Below are 15,762 nucleotides of genomic sequence, written 5' to 3'. Positions count from 1 at the left end.
CCTCCCTTTTCCTGCGTTTCGAAAGAAAAGGGGAGTCCTGCTTTTTAGTGAGAACTCCCCATTCCTGGCGAGCTGGTGGTGATTTCTCTCCACTTCATTATATTATTAGGGGTATTATTCTGATTTTCGTTCTGGCAACGGTTTTAACGTGGTAATGAGTTGCCCTTTCTGGCGACAGATGTCATAACGAATTTTCTCTCTATACTTCTTTAAGTTATCTCTGAAGCCGGATTATAATTAAATGTAACGGTCCAATATGGATTTAAAAAAAAATGGAAACAACCACACAGGCACATACACACACACATATGCACACACACGCACACACACATCCACACACGCGCGCACACACACACACACACACACACACTCACACACACAAAATACCTCTGCATCGTGGACGAGACCTGGAAAGGTAGTTGACATTTTTTGGTTCTCCGAAAAAAAAAAAAAAAAAAAAAAGAGAGAGAAAAAAAAAACTCTGGATAAAATTCCCCTTTCCAAACTTTAAAAAAAAAAAAAAAAGAAAAAGGAAAAAATTTGAAAAATCCAAAGTTCATGTATTTCCCCAATTTTTTTTAGAAAAAATCTCTACAGACAGAGAGAATTTGCAATGTATCTGCATAGATCAGATCTCTCGCTTTTCCATGCACCTCCTTAAAAACCTGTAGGAACAAAATTTTCCCTCTGCACAAAAGCTGCTCCCTGGATCAGATTTTGTACTTGCTGGGTATTTCTTTGGCTGATGTCGTAGGTCCCTTGGTAATATAGAAGTTTTGAAAATTAAGCATCAGCACTGAGAACTGGGAGGACAATAGATAGAGGAGCTTCATCCCAGGAGACAAGGAATAAATATTGTATCTTCGCCTAATAAGGAACTGTAGGTTCTTTCAACATTTTTATACATTTTTTCCTCCACTCTTTAGAATGCTTTTTCTTACCCAGGCTAATATGGGAGCTAATCTGATCGAAGGGGGTATTTTGTGTACATTTTATTGGGAAGACATAAAGCTAATATATATTAATATATATTATTAAACCATCCTTTTCAATAGGTAAGTGCTCCTTCCTGTTGATTATACTGTTTTTAAATACTGACCAGAATCTAAGGTTGCACATTCGTATGTGTGTCTGTTTAACTGTATTTTTTTTCTAAATGAAAACTATGTGGTTTGTTTTGGTTTGGGTTTTTTTTTTTTTTTTTACCCTTGCATTTACATCGAATTTAAGTCCACCCCACACTCCAACCTGCTTTTAAAGCTTCCTAACATGCTATCTTACAGGCTTCTTTAAATAGCATTTTCAAACATAAAACTAGGGTGAGACCACAAAGTATCACTGCAGTGACATATTATATGGAATTATACATAAAATACATATAGATCTACAGAATTACATCTGTCTATATAGGAGAAAGGAAACTGGGGAAGGGAACGTATGAGCTAAAGACCACCGATAGCTGTTTTCCCTTCGACATTTCGAAGTGCCGATGTGTTTTAGCGATGGGAATGCGCGGAGGCTGCGCAGCCCCGGGTTGCAAAGCCGAAGGGGTACGTGATTTATTGATTTAGGGACACCGGTCCGAGGAGTTGCCACTCGGGGAGTAAGTCCTCTCTGCCTACTCAGCCCTCCCCTGTCCCTCTGCCCCCAGGTACTGGCTCTCCAGCCCCCGAAGTGACTGCGGGCTCCGCACGGGGAGCGGCCGGGGGGGCCCCCCCCCCCGCTGCCAGGCGAGCTCGGGGCGGCGGGGGGGGGGGTGGGTGGGGGGGGTGGAGAGGGGGGAGGAGGGGGCAGTCACACGCCCTCCGAGAAGATGCCAGCCCAAATGGCATTTCCCGGCAGGGTGGCTCTGCTGGTGGCTAGCTTCCACAAATGATAAGCCTGGAGATAGGAGAGGGTGTAACTTGCTTTTAATTGCCATTTAATTTGGGTTGCTTTTAAGCGTTTAAGCTGCGAAGGTGTCTTAATAACAAGCCGCAGGCAAACAGGCATGTGGCTCTCTCCCTCTCCTCTTTTTTTTCTTTCTTTCTTTTTTTTTTTTTTTTTTTAAAAGTCTGGGTTTGGGGAGGGTTTATTGGTATCTGTTCATGCAGGCTAACAGGAGCTGTCATTCAGCCCCCTTTTCTTTCGACGAATGGACAAAGGCACACGACTGGAATGGAAATGCATTGTCTGAGACGGGAAAGTGCGATTATCCAGGCGTGCAGAGGGGTCAGCGGCAAACGGCTCGTACCTCGCCGGCGGCTGCTGTGTGCCCCCCCCCCCCCCCACCCCGAGCCCCCGCCCCGCCTTTCCTGGAGGGGAAAGGGAAGTAGGAGGAAAATGGGAAGGAAGGAAGGAAGGAAGGAAGGAAGGAAGGAAGGAAGGAAGGAGAAGGAAGGAAGGAAGGAGAAAAAGGAGGAAGGAGAAAAAGGAGGAAGGAAGGAGGAAAAGGGAGGAGGAAAGGGAGAGAGGGAGGAAGGAAGGAACGAAGGAGGAAAAGGAAGGAAGGAAGGAGAAAAGGGAGGGAAAGAGGGAGGGAGGGAGGGAGGAAGGAAGGAGAAAGGGAGGGAGGGAGGAAGGAAGGAAGGAAGGAGAAAGGGAGGGAGGGAGGGAGGGAGGAAGGAGAAAGGGAGGGAGGGAGGAAGGAAGGAAGGAAGGAAGGAGAAAGGGAGGGAGGGAGGGAGGGAGGGAGGAAGGAAGGAGAAAAAGGAGGAAGGAAGGAGGAAAAGGAAGGAGGAAAGGGAGAGAGGGAGGAAGGAAGGAAGGAATGAAGGAAGAAAAGGAAGGAAGGAGAAAAGGGAGGGAAGGAGGGAGGGAGGGAGGAAGGAAGAAGAAAGGGAGGGAGGGAGGAAGGAAGGAAGGAAGGAGAAAGGGAGGGAGGGAGGAAGGAAAGAAGGAAGGAAGGAGGAAAAGGAAGGGAGGAAAGAGGAAAGGGAGGGAGGGAGGAAGGAAGCAAGGAAGGAAGGAAGGAAGGAAGGAATTGTTTCTTTCTCTTCACTTGAGTTTCCTACAGTTCTAATGTTGTTAATGAAATAAAAATATTTTTCCCCTATACAGATTTGAAAGAATTCTAGGAAATCTTCCACGTTCAGATTTTGTTTGTACTCCTCAAGATTTTGGTAGTTGAGAGAATAAAAAAATACATAGAAATGGGCAAACCCTGCTCTTTCCAACCCCCCGTTGGAGCCTGGCGAGCACAGTGCGAGCAGCCACCCCAGCCTTGAGCAGGACGGCTTGGACCTAACAAAAAAAAGTTAAGACACCTTGAGCACACCCTCCTGACGGAGGGAGAAGTGTCCCTTCCCTTCGAGGAGGAAGGCAAACCCCCTCCCACATAGCCAGGTCACCGCACCCCCCAGCTCGGCACGTTTCCCCCAGCCGGCTATTTGCACACCGTTACTTTAGTCCTGTCTGGGTCTTCTTTTTTTTTGGGGGGGGAGGTGGGGAATATTTTCCTCGACCTCGCCAAGGCAAGCCCAGCTCAGTGAATAAACAAGAAAGGGGACACGACCGGGGTGCCCCGGGCAGGGGGAGCGCGGAGCGCAGCCCAGCCCCTGCCGTGATTTACGGCGCTCCAGGGCGGCAGCGCTTCCCACCGAGTCACCTCCACAGGACACTTTGTGTCCGTCTATGCCATTTTTTTTTTTTTTTTTTTTAAAGAAAACTACGGGTGTGGGAGAGGCGGGGAAAGGATTTGGGAGCAGATTCCCTTCTTTTGAATCCTGTGGGTGCCGTTATCACACCGCACCTGAGCGCTGCCTCGGGGAGAGGGCTGCCCAGCCCCGGTGAGTGCAGGGGAAGACACGCACGGTGCAAGGGCTGATGCCTTCCCACCTCGCTTCCCGAGCTGCCAGGAGATCACCCCGCTGCAAGAGATCCGTCTTGCCAGAGATCTCCGCCCCGCTCCGACCCCTTCCCCCTCCATCCCCCCTTCCCACGCACACGCAGCCCGGGCAAACCCACAGCCACAACACCGGCCAGCTCGGAGCCCAACTTCGCTTCAAACAACAACAAAGCCACCAAAATGGTTTTGTTTGGAGGAAAGTTTATAAGAAACCCGGCTTGCCAGATGCACGTTACTGGTCAGTTCCATCTGTTAGCTTCGCTTACAGACCCTAAAAAATCATATAGACCGTTTGCGCTTTTAACTCCCCCCAATCCAATTAATAACGCGAGTCAAACTGCAAAGCACTTATTAATTGCTCCCAAAGAAAATCTTTCAGGAAAGTTAATTGGGAGCTTTCTGGTTTTCCAGCCAGCGCCATGAGCTACTGGTCAGAGCAGACAGACTTCGTGTTGAGTTTCATTGTGGCTGGGCACGTTGTTTATCGCCCTGCTTAAAGTTTGCTTCTGCTCCTGGGCTACAGAAAGGTTTTTTTTGGATCTGGTGGGGTTTTCTTTTTTTTTGAAGGGGTCTGGAAAAAAACTGACTGGGCTGCTGGAAGGGATGGAGATGTAGGGGGAAAAAACCAAGAAAATAAAAGCTTCCTCTCTGTGATCATTTCAGTTTCCCTGGTAGTTCACTGAAGTGTGCAAAGCGGCTGGTGTTGCTGCAGGGACAGAGCCTGGGCTTGACGTATGGCTGCTGTATGAGAGCAGCTCCCGGGACTCACAGAGCTCTCTCACCTCGTGTTTGACTTACAAATGTTTCCCAGCATTTAGGAGCCTGAAATTACAATTTTTCCTTTCATTTTTCCTTCTTGCCTTAGCTCCTGCATTTTGCTGGTCGCCCAATAACTGTTTATTTTATTTCCTCATTAAGAGCCTCCTCTTCCGCTGAGAGTCACCAAAACTTGGTCCTTGCTGGACCTAAACTTCTGACGACTGTTCCTGGAGTTTCTTGTGTCTGAATGAGACCAGAGAGCAGTTCAAGCCATCACAGGCAGCTGGGGTCAACAGTGCCAGGACATTCCTGGAGCAGGGTCCATCCTCTGCGATGCCCTTTTCTGCAAAGAACCCCAAGAGAAGTCCCCCTTCAGCAGCCAGCAAAGGCTGTTCGCTTAATACTCTTTTTCATCCCCTTTGTCCTCTGCGGTTCCTGAAGTTTGGGGGCTGTGAGCTTTGGGGACACTTAGCTGACCTAAAATAAAAGCAGCCCTGGGGTGGTTTTTGTGCATCACTGGGGCCTGCCCATTGTTTGCAGATCTATTGTTGTCGATCCTTTGTCTTATCCCACCCCCCCCCCCTCGGCAAATCTTTTTCTCCTCCTGCTCCCCTGCTCCGTTGAACTCCTCCCTCTTGTCTGGCAGAGGGGGTGAATCTGAACATAGGTCCCCTCTGTGCTGAGCATCACCACCCCATCTCCCTTCCCTGAACTTCGCATGCAGGGAAAACCCTGGGAGAGGCCCAGATGTCCGTGGGTTGGAGGGAGGGAGCTGGTAGCACCCCCGCCCATGCCCGCACAGACTACCCACCTTCATTTTCAGGCAAACCTGTCTGTGCGCCTACCCTTCCATTCATCCAAACAGAGAGAGACAACCCCTGTCTGGTAAATAAACCCTATACACTCTTAGGAGGAAACAAAAAGAGACCGTAGTGAGAAATTCTGGGTTTTTTTTCCTCATTTCCTTTTAAGAATCATTATTTTGAGAGTACAAGTTACATTATATTGCTTTTTCTCTTCCAAGGAGGGAAAAAAGACGAGAGGAAGACTTGGCACTGGAGTTCACAGACTGTAGCTGTGGGCAATGAGTGTGGGGAGTTTTGGAGGGGGTTTCTTCAAGCTGTAAGACCAGAGATGTCCTGCAAAAACCTGCCCATTCCCCTTCCCTCTGAACATAGCTAACCTCTCCGCTGCCCACCACCATGTTTCCTCCTCCTTGCAAATTTGTATTCTGCCTCACCGCAACAGCCGAAAGGCAACATAATGGGACAGAGAAAATGCATTTGCAAGCAATTAAAATGCTTTGAATACATTAGTCAAAAATTAAAGGGGATAACTGGAGTCTCCAGTCTTTTCTTTGATGGCAGCAAGACGTCCTGCTTGCTGAGGCTTTCAGGAAGACTCAAGGGCCGCTATATTTCAACCCAGGTGTCTGGCATCACTCAGAGTATATGCAAAAGGGAGAGGTGAGATGGCTTCAAAGGTGACAATATTGATCAATATTGCCTTGCAAAAAAACAGATGAATGCTCACTTGGAGTGAATGCCATTCATACCAGTCTGTGCAAGGGTCAGGACGACAGAGTTTGTGGCCACTGCATTGCAACGTGACTTTCCAGACATTTGGTAAGGATGATCCATTGACTTCCTGTCAATGAGAGAGCCTCTTCCCCTCCTTTTTCTGGTTCACCTCCTCCTGTCTTCATGTTCCTTAGTCTCTCTCTTCCCTGCTGGCTGCTGCCTATTGCTGGCCAAACGGGGCTGTGAGCCCCACAGTCCCTGTCCCTGCCCTGTTATTTCTTGTGATAAGAGTCTTGGTGACGTGACTTCCCTGCTTTCTCCTTCAAGCACCCTGTCCCACAACCACACATTTACTTCTTACATGGAGCTGCTCCTCATGTTTATCTTCTCCACTCAACTGATCTTGCAGCCACCTCATTTCTCCCTCTCCTGGCTGTTTCCTCACAGCTCCCTGAGCTGCTGAGTGCCCCATCCCATCTGTCGTTGCTCTCCAGCCAGACCCCAAGAAAGCAGCTTCTCTTGGCTTAGGCTTGTAGAGGTGTGGAGATCCTACTGAGGAAGCTGCCTAGGGCCCCTTCTTACATGGCTCCTAGGGCTGTACCGGCTCCATGGAGGCCTCTCCACCTGGTCTTCCTTGACAATAGCCTCTGGTGTATCTTGGTCTTTCACACACTCCTGCTTTAAGGCATTTATTTCATCGCCACGGTTGTGTTTTCAAGCTGTCTACCTGCCTTTTCTCTCTCCTTTAGGCACCTGCATTGAGAAAAACAGGCTGCCTCCACTCTTGCCCTTTTGGGATTTCCTCCCTTTCAATCTTCACATAACACTGTGGTTTTACCAGTGCCTTTTACTGCCATGTTCCTAATTTCGTTCAGCGTCTCTACGGCATCCCTGAGGGGGGCAATATGACGACTGTCTGTGGCAGCTGTCCTTTCTCCAGTTCTGCAAACACCAAGACAGTGAAAAAGCTCCCTCCCTCCTTCCAGCTTTCTCTTGAAAACAAAAGCTACTTCTTCTGCCAATTGCTCCTGCCATCTCTTAGAGGTCATTTTTATTTTCCATTGACCTCTTCTGTACTTGAAGAATGTCCTATTACTTTATTTATCTTGCTCTCTTGTGTAGTTCTTTCATTCCTCAACTTGGCTCCTCTTACATATCTTACACTTACTTCCCTTCATTAGGTAATCTGCCCAGACCTCTTTTCTCTTTAGCTGATCTATCTCACTCTTGCAGGTCACCTTTTTTACCCTTAAATCCTTTTCTGATTCTGTGGCTATCTGAAGATATTTACTGCTGTGGGCAACGGAATCATGATATTTTTGGAGAATCCTTTAATAATGCCTTTCTTTTTCCTGTCTATCTAATGATTTGTCAAATGTCTCATATTCTGTGTTTTGCTGTTCTGAAAGGGGATGTTTGATTATAATCACAGACCTAACTAGACTCTAATTACTCTTCTATGTGAGAGCCTTGCCTTCCTTCACATCAGTAGCTTGTCAGTCAATTCCTCTTTGCTTGTAAGCGACTGATGCTTTTAAATTTTGGGAAAGGAGGCAGTCACAGATATCTCAGCAATGTTTTGTTGCCCTCAAGTTTACATCAAGGAATAAGCCAGAAATTGTCCCTTAAAGAATCTTTCTCTATGATAACAATTTTTTTTTCAAATTGTGATCACGTATTTTCTTGCTCTGACCATACTTTCTAACTGCTTCACCTAGGATTTCTCTAGCAATATTGCTGTTGTAAATTATTTCCACTATTAACGCCACACTGGGAAACTGTTAAAAGGAAACACAGACATAACCAGCTCTGTTCATGAAATGGGATGAGGTTAGTAATTTAACGGTAGAGCAGAATGAAACCAGGTTCTTGAAAACCACATGATAGTGAAAAGCCCCCAAAAGTGACTTGAAAATTAACAGGAGTCCTGGTTCAAATTCTTGCTCCTTTTCTTGTGATATAGACATTTGAACCTAGTCCTTCTAGACCTAATAATTTGTGGAAAAGCTTACGGGTTTCAACAGGGACATTCCGCAGGACCAGAATGGAACAGTGGAAAAATTTGGAGTTAAGAGAACTATTCTCTGACATTTCCACTTTGCTCTGTAAGCTGTGAAGTCCATACTTTCCTTAAAACAGTCTGATTTCAACAAAATTTCTAAGACACTTTCACTGACTTTTTTTAAACTAGCTACTAAAGAAAAGTTATGAAGCTTAATTCATAGAAAGCACTATAGGAAGCTGTATGGGATATTCCTACTCATTGATGTAGCATAATATCCATGCTCAACCAAGGCAAGAGGAAAAATCCATATGTGACAGGGATTTTGTAGCAGGCCATCAAAGTTCAGTGGGAACTGTCATCACAACCTTACATTTTGCTGCTCAAGAGAAAACACTGGTGATGAAACTGGAAATCTTACAGTTAGCTAGTGCATCTAATTAAAAGGATTTTTTTTCTCTTGCCAGTCTTAGCCCACAGGGCGATTTTAAACCAAACTCTCCACGTGTAACCAGCTAAACTAGGACTTTAGAAATTTTCCTGACCGTGAACTGGCTAAGATGACATTATCCACATTATTTTCTGAATGCCTTTCAATATATGAGGCAAAATCTTATCATTAAACTTCTCTCTGGTAGTGGAGAATGAAAACATCTGTAGACTGTGATGTATTAAAGATGTACCTTATATTAGAATCATCCATAATTAATGCAGACATTCCAATAAATAATACAGTGTCAGGTTCTTTGGATTATTGAGTGTACTCCACTGTGCTCATATACTTATGCACTGGCAGCAATAGTGAGCAAGTTTCCTTACCTAATTAAACACTGCACTCTATTATATGTTTAACTAGCATTAAGGTTGTGTCACAAACTTAAAAGAGTAAATTCAAAGGTAAGGCTGACATCTTTGTCCCCAGCTCATGAGTCATGTATTGATGGCTTCGTCCATTTTTTCTCCACCTGCGTGTTTGCATGGATATACATTTTCATGGATTTTTTTACCCCTTACACTTAATTTGTAGCCTTAACACTTTAAAATGAGGTGTAATAGTATTAATATTTTAAAGAGATTCTTTCCTCAAGAGCCTAGGATTGCTCTGAATAGCTCAAATAAATCTGTATTTAGGTTAAGTAATATATAATTTTCACTGAACACATATATTTGTTAACATATTTGAAAATGGGACTTGTATTGACCCAAGAATCCTGGGTAGGTGCGAAGAAACCACTATATGTTTTTTATTGGTTCAGTATTCAGGCGTTTGCTATTAAAATGCATAAGATGTATCCCCAAAACTGAAGTCAGCTACTTCAGAGACATAAGATTCCACTGAGGGAATAGGTATTTATGCTTTAAAAACATATTTTAATTTCCCAATTGATCATAATAGCTCATGCATAAAATCAAGAGATTTTAGGATTTCCATTACTTTAAAATTGGGCATTAAAATTCATTTGGCAGAAGGAGATTTTTTTTTTTTTTAATTTCTTTCCAGAAATAAGATCTTGTCTGCAGGATCTGATTCTGGAATGATATCTCTGATAGAGGAGACATCATTCACAACCTGACAATAGCTATTAAAGGACTGATAATGAATGTGCTGATAGAGTTCCCTGTGAGCTCCATTCCGCAGCCTCAACTCAAGTCGGTAATCCCTGTATAAGCCAGTTGTCTCTCTGACCTCTGTGGGCCTGAGCACACTACTGAAGGTGGAGGGGTCAGGCGGTAAAAGACTAGTACTCTCTTGCATGAGGGACCTGATCCAAAAATCATCTTAGGTCAATGGAATTCTTTCCCTGGAATTCAAAGAGCTGTGGAAAATGCCCTAAACAAGTATTTGGATTTGTATTGTGCCTAAAATATAAGAAGAATAAAAGGGAAAGTAAGAATGTAATAATGTTTGCCTAGAAAATGTCTTTAAAAAATGATTTAAAATGTTAGTTCCATAGTCTGAGAGCTGAAAAACATTTATTATATTTTTGAGAACCATGAGAAAAAATCCTTTTCCTTCCTTCCTTCCTTCCTTCCTTCCTTCCTTCCTTCCTTCCTTCCTTCCTTCCTTCCTTCCCTCCCTCCCTCCCTCCCTCCCTCCCTCCTGTATAGTAACACCATTATATGTACGTACATGTATGTACTAGCACTGTGGACAGCCTAATTATTCTGTTTCTAAACTGTGACTTAAAGTGTGATTTTCAGCAGTAATTTCCCTCAATTCATATCGGCTGCCTGTTCTGAAATGATTATTTGCAGACCAGTGAACGAAACATGGACAATCAACAATTTGTGATTGTACAATAAAATGACTGCAATTGAAGTACAATGTTTTCAGTAGTTTAAAGACAATGGGCTATAGCTTACTGACCCCATTCAGCAAAGCGCTTAGCTGAAACAAATGCTTAACTTTATTTCTGAGTGTAGAGTTAAAAAAAAATGCAAGGAAGTGCATTTAGCACCAGTAAGCAAAATTCACTCAGGATGAAAACAGAAACTCGTATTCAGGTTAGCAAAGGCCAGGATATAATTTTGGTTCATATGTTTTAGGGGCAAGGGACATGGGCCATGTATTAAACGATAGCCAAATTAATATATTATTTATCATAAAAAAACTCCACATTGCTATTTCTAACGATACTCATGTATATTTTTCCATTTCCTTAATGAACCAAATCTGTAACAACAATAAAGACCCTGTGTCTTCCTCTCTATAAACATGTATCACATATATACACATCATACAGATGCATCATGCGCTTATATATGTATACATGATAGAGAAAGAGAGAGATTGTGCAATAATTTGCGCAGCTATTTTATATCTTTGTTTTGGACGAATCAACACAGCTAGGTTAATGCAACTGCTTCACCTCCCATTGCATCAGCTGAACCTCTGGTCTACTATTTTGAAATATAGAAACACACTCCTTATGCACTTGCAGTTCCTCATCACATCAATGGGAAGTGCTGAGATACTGTTAGCAATCTCATCTGCTTGCATGTATGCAAGTGTATAGTGTAGACTTTGCACCCACACTCGTATTCCCCCAAATTACCTTTTTGGTTATTGTGCATGAAAAGTGCATAGGAAGAGGATATATTTCCCTCAGATGGAAATATGAACATTCACTTTCCTTGTAACCTTAACCCTGACCCTAAATTTGCAACCCTTAAAGATTAGCTTAAACAGAAGATCAATTTTGTTTATAGCAATGAGCATTGATTTTTCTCCCTGCAGTGCGTGACACTGGCCTGGCTATTAATAGAGGAGAAAATATTAGTCCCTATGGCTAGGAAGTTCTATAACATAAAAAGAAGCTATAATTCATAGAATTATAGAATGGTTTGGGTTGGAAGGGACCTTTAGAGGTCATCTAGTCCACCTCCCCTGCAATGAGCAGGGACATCTTCAACTAGATCAGGTTGCTCAGAGCCCCGTCCAACCTGACCTGGAATGTTTCCAGGGATGGGGCATCTAACACCTCTCTGGGCAACCTGGGCCAGTGCCTCACCACCCTCATTGTAAAAAATTGCTTCCTTATATCTAGTCTGAATCTATTTAAATATATATGTGTGTGTATTTTTTATATATATGTTTTTAGACACATACATGGAATGTTATCATCAGCTTCATACCTGCTGCCCTGCAGGAGGGGTTTCTAAAACGAAAAGTTTTCTTTACCGTCTTCAAAGAGCCCCCTGAGCTAGGTTAGTTGTTTGTAGTAACCCCAGGGAGGAAGAAAGCCTGTTTCCTATCCCTCTTCTTTCTCACAGCAAGAAGCGGGCTGCGATTTGGACGCAGACCCCCCCCCCTTCCCCATTCCCCCCCCCCCCCTTCCTTATCCCCCCCCCCCCGCGGCCCCCCTCAGCCCCGCCGGCGGGAGCTGTCCATTCAGCACCCCGCGCCCACCGCCTGCCCGCCCGCCCGCCCGCCCGCCAAAAAAAAACCCCCCACAAAACAAAAGAAGGGAAATATTAATTAATTAAAAAGAGGGGGGGGGGGGAGAGCTAAAAAAAAAAAAAAAAAGAGGAAAAAAAAAAGCCAATCTGCTCAATCCTCTGCCTGCAGGCAGACTCTAACGGAAACCACATATGCTTTGCCTCTCCCTATAAGAAATCTTCATTGGGGCATTAAAATACTTAAAAGGATTAGTCGTTAAATACTTGTACATTTGGTTTAATTCACTAGAAACGCTATGTCACAGGGTTACATCAGAAAGCTAGAGAGTTTTAATCTCACTTGCAGTATTTACCTAGATGTTTTATTCCTTCTGCTGCTTGTTACAGGGATAATATTAATATCCTACTTGTCCAGAGGGAGGAAGTTTTAAAAAAAAAAAAAAAAAGAAAAAATAAAAAGAGCTAGCTGTTGTCTGATAGTATAGAAATATCAAAGAGACTTTTAAGGTAAAACAAAACAAAACAGCATGAATTGGGGCATGGCATTCCTTCCCACAGCCTGTTGCTTATTCCTGATGATGACGATAGAGGGGTAAGGAGCTGTTGTCTTAGGAAAACAGAATAACTTAGATCACACAGGTCTTGGGACATGGAGATGGTGGCTTTGTTTAAAGCCATCTCCTTTTTTAGCCTCAGTTTCCCTATGCGACTGTGCAGCTCCTTTGTAACTCCTTTTTCAGTGTAGTAGCTAAAAATACACTATTTTTGACAAGGGTCCAAAAGAAGTTGTCTTCAACTAAGTAAAGGAACAGGGGCCATAAATCTAATGAAGGCAGGTACAGAAATGCCTTACTGTGAACTTTTCAATGGGGAGGGCAATTGGTGTGCAGGAGGACATAGGCATGTGAGACTTGGCTCTTTTTGTGACTAATGAGAGAGGATGGACTGTTACAGCTTAAAGCTTTCCTCAAGTTGTAGAGGTTTCTGCACTTAGTCCTGACATTCCTTCTACAGCCTTACTGTAGCTGTATCCATTCAAAAAGACCTCAAGGAATGAGATATCAGTGAAATTCTTTGCTTTTCAAACAAAGAGTTAGTTTATTCATATTTCAGGCTGTTTGGGTGAAAAATGAGCTAAGGGTGAAATTCTGGTCCCATTTAAGTGAATGAGTGCATTGCCACAGATTTCTGTTAATTTCATAAGAAAAAACTCAGTGGAGTGTTATACATTTATTATTTCCAAGAAAGAAGCCCTGGATCTTTCATAGAAAGGGAAGAAGGGATTAAGACAAGACAAGTTCCATCATCAAGTTCTTTGTTTGCTTTGCAGTGTCTGAACAGGAGAACAACCCATAGCCAACCATTTTCATTGTATCAATGGAATTATGACTATCAAGAGTAGTCTCACTGGAAGTTCTGCTGTGATTTCAACAAGTCACAACCTAATCTCATAGTAATTCCTCTTGGCCACCATCCTGAGTCAGGCAACCTACAGAAATAGCAACATAGACTGCCCTGTCAAAAAATGTAATAAAAATACAGTGTCACTGGCTTTGTGTAGAGATACAGAAGAAAAATTACCATGCACACTCCCCATCTCCAAAGTGCACACATATCTGCCAATACTCTGGAATATAATTTCAGTGCTGAGATTTAATCTCAGATTTTATCCAGCTGAGCTAAACAATACATTGTTCTACAGTGTTGAGGTATGGGGTGAGGCCTGGGTAAGACTCATCAAATTAGGCACCCAGTTGTTTTGGATTCAGAAGAGAACATATTATTCTAGGATTGCCCAATCATTATTCTTGCAAACTATGGAAGAGGAGCATTCCTGGGAATTGACCGGAAGACTTTCTGAATGCCTGGGTGATGTAAGAAACATAAGGAATATTATTCACTACACAGTGACTCCAGAGACATTTTTTTGCCTCTTATAAACTATTGTTATTTTTATTGTTATATTTATTTATTTCTTTATTTGTGGAACCCCTCCCTCTGGTTTAGGGTGTTTTATACCTCCTAAACCTCTTAGCCTGATTTAATTTTTCTGGGTGTTTGAATATCACCCTGCCCTTGACATAAAGGGTATTTTTTTTGTGAGGCTTTGTGCCTTGTTGTGCTTTTTTTCCCCCCTCAAAAGCACAGAATAGTTTCTTGTATTCAAAGCATAAACGCAGCTGCCCATGAGACTGCTTGGATGACAACTAGATAAGAGAGTTACATTAGGGCAGAAATTCGGGTCACATCATATCAAACTGAAAGCATCAGGCCAAAGATAGGCTTGGCTAATAGTATTTATACACAATCATTTTAAATGTGAAAGCTCCTCCTGCAATGAAAGAAATCTCTTTTCAGTCTCGACTCGGTGCAGGTATTTTCAATAGGGTTATGTCACCGCTTGCTAAAATGCAATGCATTTGCATCTTCTTTGCATTATTTATTGTTATCCTGCAGGCTGGATTGTCACACTAATCATGATTTATGTCACTGAATTTTATCAGCTTCTGCTAGATTATATTTTCAAGTGGTGCCCCTGGACTTTGGGAAGAGAAATGTCAGTGCAAGTCTTTTACACCTGTTACACAGCATAGGTGGATGCTGCTTGTTGTCAAAGACATGCAGAAAAATGTCTCCTCTTCAGCAGCAGCTCCTGGTATTGTGACCTTACCACATCCTTAGCAGACAGACTCTTTAATGCTTTCAAAGCATTTAGAACTGTGTTACAGGAACACTTCATAAGTTTATGCTTGAGAGACCAAGGGGAGAATTTTCCAAGTCACTATGATGTGTGCTGCAATATGTGGCATAGTAAGCACTGCATGTGATTAGAGGACAGTGGATGATTGGGGCGGGGGTCAGTAAAGGTTTGGGGCTGTATATGGAAGATCACTCCTTGCCTTTGTTACTGACTTTCTGTGTCACCTTGGACAAATCACCCCCCAAGTTATTACTATGTTCCTCATGTTTTGCATGTGTGGTATATCCATTTCTTCTTTTCTTTTTATGTCTTATCTCTTTGCAATGTTAGCTCCTCAGGGTGAAGACTGAGTCTTGCTGTGTGACTGTACGTTGCTTGAGAGAACAGGAACCTTGATTTGAGCTTGAGGCCACTCAAAATACAAAAAGTAAAAGTTTTGCATCTTTTTAGGGAAAAAAGAAAAGAAGTGTAACATACAGAATGAAACCTTGAATCATCAGGACTTGCTTAAAGACTTGCTCCACTTTAACTTGTTCTGAGAGACTTTGCTGTATCACGGCCTGCCTGTAGGTCCATATAAAGAGCATGAGTCTGCTACTGTGATTGGCAAACAAAGACATTCCATTGCTTGAAAAGGTGAAATGAGGAGTCCGATAAAAGGTTTAGACTTTGTTGGTTGGTCTACACTGGTAAATGAAATACTGCCACAGTAAGTATGGTTATTCAGACTAGACTTGAAGGGGGAGGGAGATAATATCAGGCTTGCCCATGACAAGCTGTAGGATGACACGTCAAGGTTAGAGGGATGGGGTGCTAGTGAGGGCCCTCAGCCTGTTGCTCTGAGGCATGCTGGCTACACTGCAGCACACTTGAAGTCTTACGGAGATGAGCCAGGGGATCCTGAGGTAATAGGAGCCAACAGGGAAACACCAGTGAAATACCTCAAAGGAATTAAGGGGTGTTCATCTAAGAAGGTGACACAGCCAACAGCCCAGCTGAAGTGCCTCTACACCAATGCACACAGCATGGGCAACAAACAGGAGGAGTTGGAAGC

At 43.4% G+C, this 15,762-nt stretch overlaps 1 protein-coding gene across 1 annotated transcript in view; it reads right to left on the bottom strand.

Annotated features, from left to right (window-relative positions):
• TFAP2D (transcription factor AP-2 delta) overlaps positions 1 to 426 on the bottom strand; it is a 50,422-nt gene extending 49,996 nt beyond the window's left edge. The window contains exon 1 of the mRNA XM_050894858.1: positions 388 to 426. Coding sequence (XP_050750815.1) covers positions 388 to 426 — 39 coding nt within the window. The remainder of the gene's footprint in view (positions 1 to 387) is intronic.
• Between the last annotated feature and the right edge of the window lie 15,336 nt (positions 427 to 15,762).

This window comes from Gymnogyps californianus, chromosome 3 (genome assembly GCF_018139145.2).
Source record: "Gymnogyps californianus isolate 813 chromosome 3, ASM1813914v2, whole genome shotgun sequence".
Taxonomy (NCBI): Eukaryota; Metazoa; Chordata; class Aves; order Accipitriformes; family Cathartidae; genus Gymnogyps; species Gymnogyps californianus.
Note: the sequence above shows the minus strand (reverse complement) of the source record. Positions and strands in the feature narration are given on the sequence as shown.